At 43.2% G+C, this 14,255-nt stretch overlaps 1 protein-coding gene across 11 annotated transcripts in view; it reads right to left on the bottom strand.

Moving 5' to 3' along the window:
- The window catches only part of LOC128328567 (uncharacterized), a 39,948-nt gene extending 27,412 nt beyond the window's left edge, over window positions 1-12,536 (bottom strand). For 9 of the 11 annotated variants that reach the window (XM_053258690.1, XM_053258687.1, XM_053258689.1 and 6 more), the window contains exons 1-2: window positions 8,569-12,143; window positions 5,904-6,085 (exon numbers count right to left, since the gene is read on the bottom strand). In XM_053258690.1, coding sequence (XP_053114665.1) covers window positions 5,904-6,085; window positions 8,569-8,971 — 585 coding nt within the window. In that variant the 5' untranslated portion in view covers window positions 8,972-12,143. Of the gene's footprint in view, window positions 1-5,903; window positions 6,086-8,568; window positions 12,144-12,163 lie in introns of those variants that run through there. The other 2 variants (XM_053258697.1, XM_053258698.1) reach the window with 2 other exon arrangements.
- Between the last annotated feature and the right edge of the window lie 1,719 nt (window positions 12,537-14,255).

Here is a 14,255-nt window from a genome sequence, read left to right as displayed (position 1 = left end):
TGCCTGTCTAATTCGCTACTATGCACTGTAGCATCACTATTACATAACTTTTAAAAATAAATGGAGAATCTGACTTTTCCCAGATACTCTGAAAATAATTAAAGGATATGCAGAGTAAACTGTGTCACTGCTTGGAATATATTCTGGTATTTCAGAAAGACAGTTAAAATGAGAGAAAGAGAGCAAGAAACTCCCAGTGGGCCTTAATACTAAGGATTTCACACTGATTCAAAGACAAACTCACCATTAATAGCCATATTACTAAGACATCACATTTAACCCACTTATCACAAGAAGCAAAGTAAGCGCAAATGAATACAATCCTAGCTCATAAGCTTCAGCTCAGTATGCATAAGCCCTGATTCTGTGTACATAGAGCCAAACTGAATATGTGTACAGTGACTTATATCATATTTATTTTTTGTTAAAAAATTACCTGTAGCCCCTTTGGGGGGCTTCCTAAAGGCCGGGGGGGGGGTGTCTGCAAAGGTTCCCCCTCCCCCCACTGGCCTCTAGGGCCTTGCATGGACCATTTGAGCATGTGCAGTGACCATTAAAAAAAATGGCCGCTGAAAACAAAATGGCCACTGTGCGTGCTCAAATGGCCTCTGCAAGGCCCGGCATGACCTAGGGGCCTCGCAGAGGCCATTTGAACATGCACGGTGACTATTTTGTTTTTGGCGATCATTTTTTTTTAATTTTTAAAAATGGCACCCCCTTCAAGTGGTGCCCGGGGCACGTGCCCTGCCTGCCCTATCCTATATACACCCCTGCCTCCTACAACCGTCTCCTTGCTAGACAGAACAAGACGTGTTGGACAAGGGTCAAGAGAATAAGTGGTGGACCTCACTGCCCCAAGCAGCTTGTCCACATCCTCAGGAGTCACAAGCTGAAACCAATCCAGTCGAATTACATATGAGGAGTTGTTGGACACCTCCAGACAGTGAATTAATGATGGAGTCTTGCTCTAAGTTGGCCCGAATCCGAGAGATTTTATCTTAGAAAAATTCTTTAAACACCTTATAGAGGGTCACTGATGACTCCAAATTTTGCAAGAAGACATATGAAAATCACATATGTCTTCTTAGTTATGGATAAACAGAAAAGCATAACTGTGTGCTTAAATATCATCAATTAGCTTTTTAAAAAAGTTTACACTTGAGCTGAGCCATCCAAGTGCATATAGTGCCTCTTGCAATTGCTGATACAGGACAACAGTTTGGCTGTCTGTAACAGAATGACTAGAAGTCTGGGTGGGATGGTTGGTGGAAGGAGGTATGAGACTTCTAAGCACAAACCCTGCATAGAAAAAAAATTATGTAGAATACATTGGCTGACATTATGAGGAAAATTATTCAAAGCAGTCAAATTAAAAGGACAAGTTAAGCAATGCCTAATTTCAATGGATAAACCACAAAGTAATTTTCCTCATTGTGTCAGCCATGCTTGCAAGATATGTACCTTTGAAAACTGGATTATTTCTTTACCTAGGTATTTCATAAATGCTAATTTGAATTGAAATTTATTAAGCCGAAGCTTAATAAACAATTAGATTCTCCAAATTTTTCTGCATAAGATTAAGAGCATTAATGTGTACTCTGTGTGTGTGTGCATGTGCACATGCATGAGCACGGATGCATATGTATATGGAATCTGGAGGTATACAAATAAGCAGGGTAAGCAGACCAATAAGCAGACCACAAATGGCCAAGTGATGGTAAGTTTGTAAATGGAATATTCTATGTATATATAATATGCATTATATGTATATTATATACATATATAACTACCTAGAGCCTTTGGAGCCAGGCAGTGTGTGTGTGTGTGTGTATATATATATATATATATATATATATATATATATATATATATTTATTATTATTAATATTAATAATAAATAAATAAAAATAATGCAATCATATCACTCAGGAGCCATAGCACAAACTACTATATTATGCAAACTAATTTAATTATAAGGATTCTTTGGACTGTGTCTGTGATTCAGCCTAGCAAATGTATACAGCTGATTCAAAGGATCTGATCCATATCATTGCCCTCCAGTTTGATACTTGGTGTGTATAAAATAAGAAGATAAACCACAAAGGATTATTGTTCCTGCTGCTAAACATCAATATTTAGTGCTCTTAATTTTACAGCAGTAGGAGCAACTGTGAGTGGGCTGCGTCAGTTCATGACTTGAAATAATGAAGGTGGTGGAGCATCATTACAGCCTAAGATTTATCTTTATGTGTGTATGTGTGAAGCATTCCTTCACTCTCCTTAATAAGTACCACATGTGTTGTTTGCAGCATGGTAATACTTTCTAAATCCATAAAAGCCATCAGATTTCTGAGACTCCAGGTTGGTTTTATGAGTTCTCTTGTGAGGATTTTTACTCTTTAGCAACCAGAAAAATAAACAAAGCTAAGTGGGAAAAGCTGCATTTGTACGTGCACGGGAAGTGGGATATTCTTTGACATACCTAACAGAATACTAAATTTGTAGGTTTCTGATAGTTGTTTACTTTGCCTTTCTCTATTGGGATTAGAAGGGGGCATTATTCTCTGCCATTCTTCCTCAATGTGAGTTATACAGTGCACTTTCAAAAGTGAGTTTTGGCTTGAGTGGGGAATATTAAGTGGAAAACAGGAGGGGTGGGGGAGGATGTCCAAGAGTAACTCTTAGGTCTCATTTGTATACAACCTCCTTTTGTACATTTCACATGGTAAAGCTCTGGAAATGGCACTGGGCTCAGATTAATATGCATTGGACCTCCAGTGTGTACCAGGATTCTAATGTGCAAATGCCTATGCAGGTTTGATCTGTCTGCTTGTTTTCCACTGCAAGATATTGTATGAGCAAGGCCGGCCTGAGTAATTTGTATGTGTAGGCCTTGTTTACCACTGAAGGTTCTACACATGGTGGGCAAGGACTCATCAGCCATTGACTTACTCTTGCCCTTTGTTGTATGTCAAACCTACTTGTTGGTGTTGTTCTTGGGCATAGTAGTTCCTGTAGCCAACTAGGATGAAGCGTTGCTAGCTGGGAGGAGTTTGACGACACAGGACACAGGAAGTGAGGAGGAGAAGCTTATGCCTGGGCTGAAGATGGTTCACTGAATGAAGCAGCTGTAGTTACTCATGTTTGGTTATAAAACTAAACCTTGTTGTGGACTTTATTTGTGGCCTGTTGTTTCACAGTATAGTTGATTTTGAATGTGCACTGGACTTTGGGATTTCCTGTGCTGAGGCATGGTTCATACATTACCATGTTGTGTAATGTAAAAAAAGAAACACAACTATTTCATTGTGGTTGGGACTCCATGTTGAAAATTTCAAAAATGGCAACTGTTTGTGAGGAGACAAGGGCCTGTGTCTAGAGTCCTGCCTTGTCTTTCTGCTATTTTTTTCAGGCCTCAGTTGCAGGGGAGGTGGTTAGTATCACCCTATTCCTCCCCCTGCTGGACCATAACTCCTTCCTGAATCTGACCTCTTCCCAGAAGCCACAGATTCTCCCTGGGGTCCTCCTCATCACTGGCCTCAAACCATTTAAACAAAGAGGAGCAGGCTGGACATCCTCCCTGAGCCCATCCCTTCCACCCCTTGTAGCTTTTATTAGGACATTGTGACATTTTCCTCCTCACTGCTGACCCTTCCTGACTCCATTGAGTCCCTGCCCAGCCTCCCACTCTCCTGTCCCTTCCTGATGCCATAGTTTCTGCTGCTCAGCTGGATCTCCCAGTCCCAACACTGGCCAGCTGATGTCGTCAGGGATCGCTCGTTGCATTCCCAGGCCTTCAGCCTCAGTCACAGATGGGTTCAGTATCTTTGCCTACATTGTGGGATTCTTCTACTTCTTCCCTTGCTGCTGAACCACCAGGGAGTTCAGCTGCTGCCTCCAGGACCCTTCCAGCTGTCAAGGTGAGTGGTGTGGAGGTGCCAGTAGGACAGTATGCATGGAGCTCATAGTTTATTTCCCACAGAAGTGTAGCATCTCCCAGGGTCTGAAGGATCAGAAATCTCAGGATTTCTTATTAACATTGCATGGGTAAACCTCTACAACATGTATTCACATTTGCCAGCAAACCCTCCCTTTATAGATGTACATGTTCTGTAGAAAAGACAGCAGTCTTTTGGGACATGGCCAGATTATCTTCCATAGATGGGGCAAGTTTACTGCTAAGGAGAATCTAAAATGGATCTCAGTCTCTTAGATCAAGTGATGACACTCCACTCTAGGCAAATGAGTTTCTTGCTGGGAAGTGGGCCTGAATGGGATCCTGAAGCAATTCAGGATCCTGAAGCAATTCAGGTGGGCCCGAATGGGATCCTGAAGCAATTCCCTTTAGTCCCTTTGAACTTGTTTCAAGGAAGTGCAAGATTTCTCCCATGATAATGGTGCAATTACCATGCCAGCTGTATCAATATTAATTGCTATTTATCAGGGGCGTAGCAAGGTTGTAGTGGGCCCAGAGACAAGATTTTAAAATGCCCCCCCCCCCGACTGAAGCCACAATAGAACATCATTCTGAATTATTTTTTAAAGGTTTTGTAAATTGTGGATGATGCAAGTCATTTAATGGTACTAGAGAAAGACGTGCTGTTCTGGTAGCTCCAGGTCTTAACACTCACATCAGTTTGGGAGGATGAATACAACTGAAGGAAGTCCAGGCGGGTGCGTGGCTGGGGGAGTCAGTCATATGATTTGCCTCTGGGGCCCCCCCAAGGCTGGGGGCCTCCAGACAACTGTCTCCTCTTGCCCTATTATAGTTACGCCCCTGCTATTTATGAAAGCTTGTGAATTAAAAATCCTTCTGAACACTACATCTTGTGTCACCAACAATATACATTAACATGCTTGCTAATTAAGCCACAGCACTTCAGCGAGACTTTGGGATAGCATATTTATTACCCACTTCTTTGCCAAAGCTTTGATTAATACTTAATAAACATATAAGGAAACAAGAGTGAAATGATAGCTTCACTGCTTGGATAGGATTGCCATTTTCTCTTAATAATTTACTATCCCTTGCAATTGGCTGGGACAAATATATTAAGCCACCAGATGTCACTATGACCTTCCTTCTGTAATAGAGTGTAATATATGGATAATTCTCATTGTGCTTAGGCTCAGTTGAAAGTTTGTACAGATTTATCTAAGATTTTTTGAGAAGTTTTATTTTCTGTTCTTGAAAAGGAAAACAGATCTAATTGTGCCCTCAAATGCCAACAAAGGCAAAAAATCAAGTAGAAAATCCCACATACCAGCTGACCAATTTTAGCCAAATATTTCATTTGCACAAGCAGACCAATAATGCAGCTAATATGTAGCGAGGGAGAAACTCTTCTTTGTTATAATCAGAATAGTCTTGGTATTTATAAACGTTCTTAGAGAACATTCAGAAGTTTATCTGTTTTTCAAAAGTTCTCTCCTGACTTGTAAAGTTGGTGAGTGCTTGTTGATGGTGCCACACATATGCAGAGATATGAGTGTTCTGGAAAATTTTGAACTGGGAAATTTTTTGGGGGGCGGGGGTAAAAATCTGGGAATTTTCCAGGAAAACGTCCCCATGCATTGTTCTTATTTGCATAAAATTTGCATGATTTTTTCCTCAGAAATTTTACTATGCACATGTTTTCTGACACCCTAAAAAGACTGTGATCCAATCTGGCATGATGTTTGACCTATATATGATAGTAAAATAACAAAAAAACCCAACAACAAAACCCCACAATACTGCCCTCCTGATTACAAATCAACATATGTACTCTTCCCTAGCCTTTCTGATTACATGGAAAACACAACTCTAAAATTGCCAAGCTTGACATATATTGCATTAGCATCCCTTCATTGTTACTAATGTATTTTATGAAACAATGAATTTTTAAAAATTGAAAACTTACCATGGAAAAACAAAGTACCAGCAACTGCCTCATGCTCATGCTTCTGGCACCAAGCTTGTCCAGTTTTGGTGCTGGAGAGGAGAAACAGCAACAGCAGGCACCTTGCACTGAGCTTTGCCCGTCCCTGTATCTTGTTGCCACCGCTGCTGCGCCAGAACCCATGACCGGCTCACTCTTTCCCTCTGTCTCATAGATAAATAAATGTGATTAAGAAGCAGAAGCCAGGGCAGGGTTAGGCAGACAATGGTTCCCACTGAGTAACGGGGGACAAAGTACACAGGCTGCAAATTGGGACACAATTGAGGAAGCAAAACTTCTTTCTTGCACCCAAACCCCAAGAAGACACGAGACACAGGAAGTTAAAGTGAAAAGGGCCACCGTTGTATTAATTTTTGCTTCAACGTAACTGAAATGGAAACTAGGATTGGTTCTCTACCCCCACAGTGCGGCACACAAGAACATGTCACCTACATGGCAGCCTTGTCTAATTCACGTGGGCGAAAACACCTTGGCTCCAGGCAGCCTCATGGCTCTAAAGCAGAGGATGCCCATCTTAGCTGACCTAAGGCCATGTCTCTACCCTTGACTGCACCCCCCCTCCCACACAAAGCTGCCAAGCCTCCTGATAGAATAGAGTGGACTAGATCAGAGTTCCCTGAGCCGCCAAGCCTCTAGGGATCTCACCTGCTGATCAAGCCAAATGCTTACCTAAAGGTGCTCACCAAGGCTTCGATGTTACTTCCCACTGCACTGTACCTGCCACAGCGGGGTTTAGCCTAGCTTAACACCCCACACCGCCCACCAACCACACGAAACCAAAGCCAATTCCTTCTGCAGATCCTCCAAGAAAGTCTTGGTAACTTGAGGTGAAAGATGTACCCCATAACCCCTATAGAATTCTGGAAAAGAAAAAAACTATATCCGGGTGCGCCAAACCACTTCCACCCAGGGTCTGCACAAAATAGGTCAAGGCTGCATCACTCTTCTTCCTAGCCCTGTCAGTCTTACCCTGTTGCTACCCCCACTATACCCTGCATTGCAGCAGGTCAGACCACATGATAATTAAGCCTAGGAGCCAATGCTGGACCAATTCAAGATCTGCCCGCACCCTGCAGATAAGGGAGAGCCCTGCCTGCAACCTTGGAGAAGCTGCTGCCAGTTTGTGAAGACAATACTGAGCTAGATTGACCAATGGTCTGACTCAGTATATGGCAGTTTCCTATGCTCCTAGATCGTTCTCCCCCAGATGAACCACAAGAATGTCGAGAGGTGAATTATCTTCCAGGAACTCCAGAAGCACTGGTAAAAATTCGGCAAATAACATACCCAGCCGACCGATCCTTGAAATCAATGCCCACTCCCTCAGTCCCAGTTGCATCCCGGGTTCAGCCCCACATGCCTTCTTGTGGGCCCAGAACACAATCAAGTGACCAAGGGTGAGGATCCTAGCCTGCTCAGCTGGCAATGCTAGTCCTTCAAGGAGAAGAATGACACTAGTGACAATATTCAAGACTCTACCACACATATCTCCGGTAGATGCCTGAGTGCCAACAGCCAAACCTCTGAATGGCTGATCTGGAGTAACTCAAGTGGGAGGCTGTGGAAGCTGCACATATTTGGAAAGAGTTCAGCGATGGGTGAGCTGTGGACACTCTAGCAGCTACCAGGGCCTTATGCACAACTGCCCAAAATTGGAACTTTAAGAGTGGCTGTCCATCCACATGAACAAACAGGCACCCTGCAGCAGATCCACGCAGGGTCGCAAAATGCTCCAGGGCTCCCATGTGGCACATATCAGGGTTATCTGACCTGTGCAAAGAAATAAGGAGTCCCCAACCCTTCTGATCAGTTTTGGAAAAAATATAAAAATAACTCAACACGCCCAGCCCTGAAGGCGAGGTCATCACATTGCAGAACTCTTGAGGATGAACTACCTCTGCCTTTAGGAAATAACTCACCTGCCTAGAAAACACCAAAGAAGGCAACTAAGGTGGCTGCCTGAAAAAGGGCTGCCTCATAAGGAGATGAGTAAATAGACCCGAAGTGCCCAACAGCGCTCTGCAGTGCCTTGGGTATAAGCGGCAACTGCTGCCACAATTGCTGGTGTGCTGTTTATTCCAAGGAATTGTGGGATCTAATGCTGCACACATGTGGTACAAGCAGTTTTAGTGTCCCCAGGTGTTATACTTGACTAAAGCAGGGCTCTTTGTGGGCTGCACCTGCAGGACCACTCTCATATATACTGTGAATGCAGAAAGCCAATTTGTTCAGTTTTGCTCAATGGGTTTGCGCTTAGTTTTTTTCCTGATCCCTATTCTGTTCACCTTCTTTGACTACTGGTTTTGGCTCACGAAATAGCTGCTGGAATGCATCAATGAATTCCCCTCTCCAAATCTGTTCCTTCACTGAGGGAAAAAGATGATCACCTAGAGTTAGTAACGTGTCACCTTGAGGATAGTGCTCTTGAGTGGGAACAGGCAATGCCAGTGTTGTTGCTGTAGCCATGGGCCACCCTGTCAAACTGGGCATGTTCAAACCCTGCCACATCTGATTGCATGGACTGTAAGGGTTGGTTGCCCAAATTTTGCTGGATACCATCCATAGGGACCTGGGTGAACCCCATATGGGTGCATGCCCCAAGGTCAAAAATCTTTGGGATACTCACCTGTGCCAGTGTTGCCAGCCTCACAGCCATCTCCTCCAGACACATCAAGTTTGGGCATGGATCCTTCCTTCTCATGAGTCAGGTCAACCGGTGCCGGTGTGGGTCCAGGCCTGTCTGCCTCCAGGGCTGACCATCTATCGGATAGAGCCTGCATAAGCTTCACCTTTTTTGTTCCCCTAGTAAGCTTCTTAGGCTTGGTTGGGACCCCAGAAGGCACACCCTTATCCTTCCCATCCGGGGGTGCCTTCTTTTCTTTCTCTAATGCTTTAAGGCACGCGATAATGGCCCTAATGGTACCCATGTCAGCGCCATCATCGGATGATGAGGAATCTGGAGAGGCAAGCCGTCTGGGTGGTCTTACCAGCCTCCCCCACCTTTTGCCACTAGCTTTCTTCAGTGCCATGACTTTGCCAAAGGTATCCCCCCCACGTGCACTCTGAATCACACCACAGTGAATGTAATAGCACCCAAAGCCACTTTAAAACAAGCAGGACCCCAGTCAATTCAGCAATCCCCTAAAGCCCCACAAAGAGGGATTTGACTGATCCAGTCTATACTGGAAAGGACCCTACACTCCTGCCTGGGTAGTCCCCCACAGGCCTGCAAGTATCCCGCACCAGCCTCAGTAGAAAGCAAACTGGGCAGGCCGTGTTGCTGGGCTGGTATCAGGGCCCACAACCCCCTCGCACTCCAAACCAAACCAGGGGGGAACCCCCGACGCCACAGCCTTCTCGCCACTCCCAGGGTGCCCAACCACAGGCCGCAGCCATTACGTGTCTGCTGCTCTGCACCCGGCGTCAGCCACATTCTCCATGTGGAGGGCACCACCCGAATCACTGCCACGCCTGGGTTGTGTGAACAGGCCTTGCTCCTAAACTGAGCAGGCCACCCGCATGTCTGTTCTCTTTGCTTGTTGAGAATGGTCTGAATGGAAGAGAACACTGATGGCTGTTAAGGGCCAAAAGTCCCGCCCCCTCGCAACTTGGAGCTGATGGGCCCAAACTCTTGCCTCATGCTCCTTGCAGGAGGCTGGGGCAAACAAGCCACGCCGCCTGTTCAGGCAGCGAGTGGCTAGATTACCCCGGATAGTGAGATCACCTGAAGTAAACATCAGATTTACACTTATTGTAGTGGGTAGAGTAAAACATACTAGATGTAGTGACTAGGTATGTAGGTGGTGGATTGGGAAAGTGACTGAAATTCATGTCCCTACCATTGAAACTCATCTTCCTACCATCTTTCCTACCATTATCATACTCATACAGTAAAGATACACAGCCTTGGCAGCAGATGATGATTAAACTGGATACATCTTAAAAGTATAAGGGGTTGCTGATAATTTTAGACTATGGCTGCAGTCCCAAAAAGTATCTTTTCCAGGGTAAGTTCATTAAAGTCAAGGGTCATATTCATTCTCTGGTCATATTATTATTATTATTATTATTACATTTATATCCCGCTCTTCCTCCAAGGAGCCCAGAGCGGTGTACTACATACTTGAGTTTTTCTTTCACAACAACCCTGTGAAGTAGGTTAGGCTGAGAGAGAAGTGACTCTGAGAGAGAAGTGACCGAGTCACCCAGCTAGTTTCATGGCTGAATGGGGATTTGAACTCGGGTCTCCCCGGTCCTAGTCCAGCACTCTAACCACTATACCACGCTGGCTCTCATTCATTCATCCATATGGTGTAAAAAAGCTACAGGCATTACTTGTGAAAGAGAGAGAACTGTTCCTTTCAAATGTCTTGCTGATTGTTACAATGACTTTTTTGCTTTTATTATTTACAGTCATCTTTTCTACCAATGTGCCTTCTCAGTCTAGGTCCATTTCACTCTCGATTTCCTGTCAAAGTAGCTGTGAGAATTGGATTCTAATCTCCATTAGTAGTTGCTAATGGCTACAGTTCATTTCTTTAAGATACAGAGCTTTTGTGGGAGTTTCTATGGCATTTTGTAATTTTCTTACTCAGAAATTAAGAACTAGCACGAACACCTTCATATTCTATTTCATAGGCAACCCCTTCACAGTTCTTTTGAAAACACCAAATATATAACATTATAAAAACATCCTGTGAAATGGTGTCATAGGAACATAGGAAGCTGCCATATACTGAGTCAGACCATAGGTCCATCAAGCTCAGTATTGTCTACTCAGTATTGTCTGGCAGCAGCTCCCCCAAGTTTGCAGGCAGGAATCTCTCTCAGCTCTATCTTGAAGATGCCAGGGAAGGAACTTGGAACCTTCTGCTCTTCCCAGAGCGGCTCCATCCCCTGAGGGGAATATCTTACAGTGCTCACACATCAAGTGTCCCATTCATATTCAACCAGGGCAGACCTTGCTTAGCTAAGGGGACAAGTCATGCTTGCTATCACACAGGGGTGGAGGGAGGCCAGTAGCAGTCTGGGTTCTGCTGCTGCCGTGACTTCCCTAGCCCTGCCCCCTGATGTCAGATACAGGGAGCATTTAGCCATACCCCCTGCATCTGACGTCAGATGTGGGGGCATGGTTTAGTTCCCGAACAGGGCCGCACTGCCCTGTTTGGGAGTTAGATTGGCCAGCACTGCATTTGCAGGTCAGCTGGAGCAGCTCTCCCTGCCTTTCACTCTGGCCGCAATGTGAATGCAGTGCTGGCCTGTTTAGCTCAAAAATGGGGCTGCACAGCACCATTTAGGAGCTAAATCATGCACCCATGTCTGATGTCAGATGCGGGGTGTATATCTAGGGCACCAGGAGTGGCTCCTGAGGGTCAGCAGCCTGGGTTCTTTGAACCCGTCCATTCAATGGTGGCTCCACCCCTGCTATCACAAGACCAGCTCTCCTCTGTCAAAGGATGCATCTAGCATGCCACATATTCCACAAAGCAATGGTTTTTAGCCACTGTTCAGTGCAATAGTGGGCAATACACAGAATATTTCCTCCCAGTTTGATGCCAGGAAATGGCAGGCAGGCGTGAGATGGGACTAAAATGACAGAGACACCAGAAAAATAGTATAAAAACAAGAACAGGTTTACTATAATATAAAGTTACAGAATTTTTTTAAAAAAACCTTTACAAACGATGAAAAGTTAAGTTGGCAAGAGTACAAAAAATAAAATAAGCTTGCTATCTATCTCTCCTAAGGCCTAGCAGGTTCCGGTAGGACCAGCTCCCTCACTGCTACCTTCCCTAACAGTTTCAGTCTGATCCAGCTGGTATTCCAGCCTTCCAGCAAACACACCATTCAGCAGCAGCACACCCTCTCACCCAGTCCACCTCTTCCTCCTGGCTGTTCAACCCTCCCATTTATCCAGTTCCAAAGGGATACATTAACCAATCAGGTTGCTCCTTCCCTCAGGCAACCAGAACCTTCTGTCTCTGCCTGAAAACAACAAATCACAACACTACGCCCCAAACAGGGGCGTAGCTATAAATGAGAGAAAGGGCTCAAAGAACCTGGGGCCCCCTGGGCTCCTGAGGGCCCTGCAGCTCGCCCCCTCCCTATTTTCTTCATTATCTCCCTCACTCTGGGGGGCCACCAGAGATAGGGATGAACACGGGCCCCCTCTCCTCTAGCTACGCCCCTGCCTCCAAAACTCTGCAGCAGACAACTTTTACCTCAGTCCTGGCTGTAAGAAGTTGCTACTTTTTAACCCCTGCAGAGCCTGGAGAGTACACAGAATAAACTGAAGAAAACATAAAACAAAATGGGAAGGAGGCATTCCTTCACAACAACTCATAGCTGGAAGTGAAATATCTGTGCTCTAAGTTCTGTTACTGTAGGGATCATCGCTATCTTCCCCTGGTATTTCACTTATCTGGCCCCTGGAGGAGAAGGAGGCTTGAGTCATGTCTATATATTGTTGCTCCTGTCAGTATTTATTTCCCCTATTTTTAAGTATTTATGTATTTATTTAATGTTAAATTTGTATACTGCCTTTCACTAAAACAATCCCAAGGCAGTTCACACAAAAATTACAAACAAGACTATAAAAATGACACAATTAAAATATTAAGCTAAAATATACAACAAATCTGACTGAAAAGATTTAAAATACAAGCATAAGAACTGTACAAAATACAAAGAAGCGGCAGTAGAGACAATCATATAAAAGCCTGGGTAAAAAGCCAAGATTTAACATGCTTTCTAAAAACTGTGATGGAAACTGTGATGGATGTATTTCAATCACATTTTAGCATTTGTGTCTTTCATCTTTGAAATTTATCATATGCACAATAGATTGTACCACCCCTATCATATTTATGGCTTGCTGCATAATTGAACTGTCATACAAGGGCTTAAAAATTTGGAGGCATCACATTACATAGATTAAGAACCAACTATCAGACTAAGCGTGTGTTTGAAAATATAGCTAATAGGATACTAATTAAGTACATGATTAGAAGCCTCAGCTCTAAAACTTGACTAGCTAATGGAATTAAAAATTGCACTATATCTTCTCAGTGCTTTTTTAGCATATTTGTCCATTGGATTTCTATCTCTAAGTTTAATAACTGTCTTTCCCGCATTCTGTCAGCTCAGTATTCATGTAATGGACATGTTCTGCAAGATGGGTCCCAAGTCAAACCAGGGTGGTATATTTTCATTAATTTTTTGGTGTAAATTCTGTTCTCATTCATCTTCCAGATTCTCTTCTTTTCAACAACAAAACAAAAAACAAGCAGTGTGTTTATATTATATAAATTCACTGAAGAGGTTGATATACATATCAAAGCACTCTCTGTTAAACCATACTGCCATTCTGGAGTAGACCAATCAGAAAACAGACATTTTTAATTAAAATAATTACAATATGCATTATTCTTCACTCTTTTTGTATGAATTCTTTGACTTTTAATATGTGACTGTCTCTTGTTGTTATTATTTGATTTATTAGCTATGTCAAGATGATTTTGATAATGTGAGTTAAAAATATATGATAGACAAAATTGAGCATCTGCTTCTTCTGAAAGGCATGCAAAGTCTCTGGAAGACCAGCATGAAAGCTGACAGAGACTGTTAAAAAGCAGTATAAAAATAGTAGTAGTAGCAGCAGCAGCAGCAGCAGCTCAGTAGAGCAGAGGCAATATTTATTTGTTTGTTTGTTTGTTTATTTATATTGTTCGATTAACATACCACTTTTCATTAAATTAATATCTAAGTGGTTTACAATATAGTTAAAACAATACACAAAATATAGAAAGTACAGTTATAAATATAAATATAAAAACAATCTATTTAAAAACTTATGTAAAACAATAATAGACAAAACACAGAGCAGCAGAAGTAAAAACTAATCTCATTTAAAAGGCTGGGTGAGGAGCCACATCTTTACTTGTTTCCAGAAAACTGGTGGAAGCTGAGGAGCAGATGCTTCTCATGTATCTCTTCTTCTTCTTCTTCTTCTTCTTCTTCTTATTATTATTATTATTATTATTATTATTATTATTATTATTATTAAATTAATTTATGTACCGCCTGACATCAGAGCCTCTCTTCACTGAGAATATAAAGATGTGTTGACTCCCTACTAGGGGTGTGCACGGAACTGGCTGGTCTGGTTTGGTTCGAATCTGAACCAGATCCAAACCAGACTGGGTTAGTTAGGTCCGGCACCCCCCTCGGAACCCCCCCCCCAATTCGGTTCAGTCCAGTGGGTTCGTGAACATTTTATTGGTTATTATATTTTTAAATGTATTTTTTTTAACT

The sequence above is a fragment of the Hemicordylus capensis genome, chromosome 5, assembly GCF_027244095.1.
Source record: "Hemicordylus capensis ecotype Gifberg chromosome 5, rHemCap1.1.pri, whole genome shotgun sequence".
Classification (NCBI taxonomy): Eukaryota; Metazoa; Chordata; class Lepidosauria; order Squamata; family Cordylidae; genus Hemicordylus; species Hemicordylus capensis.
Note: the sequence above shows the minus strand (reverse complement) of the source record. Positions and strands in the feature narration are given on the sequence as shown.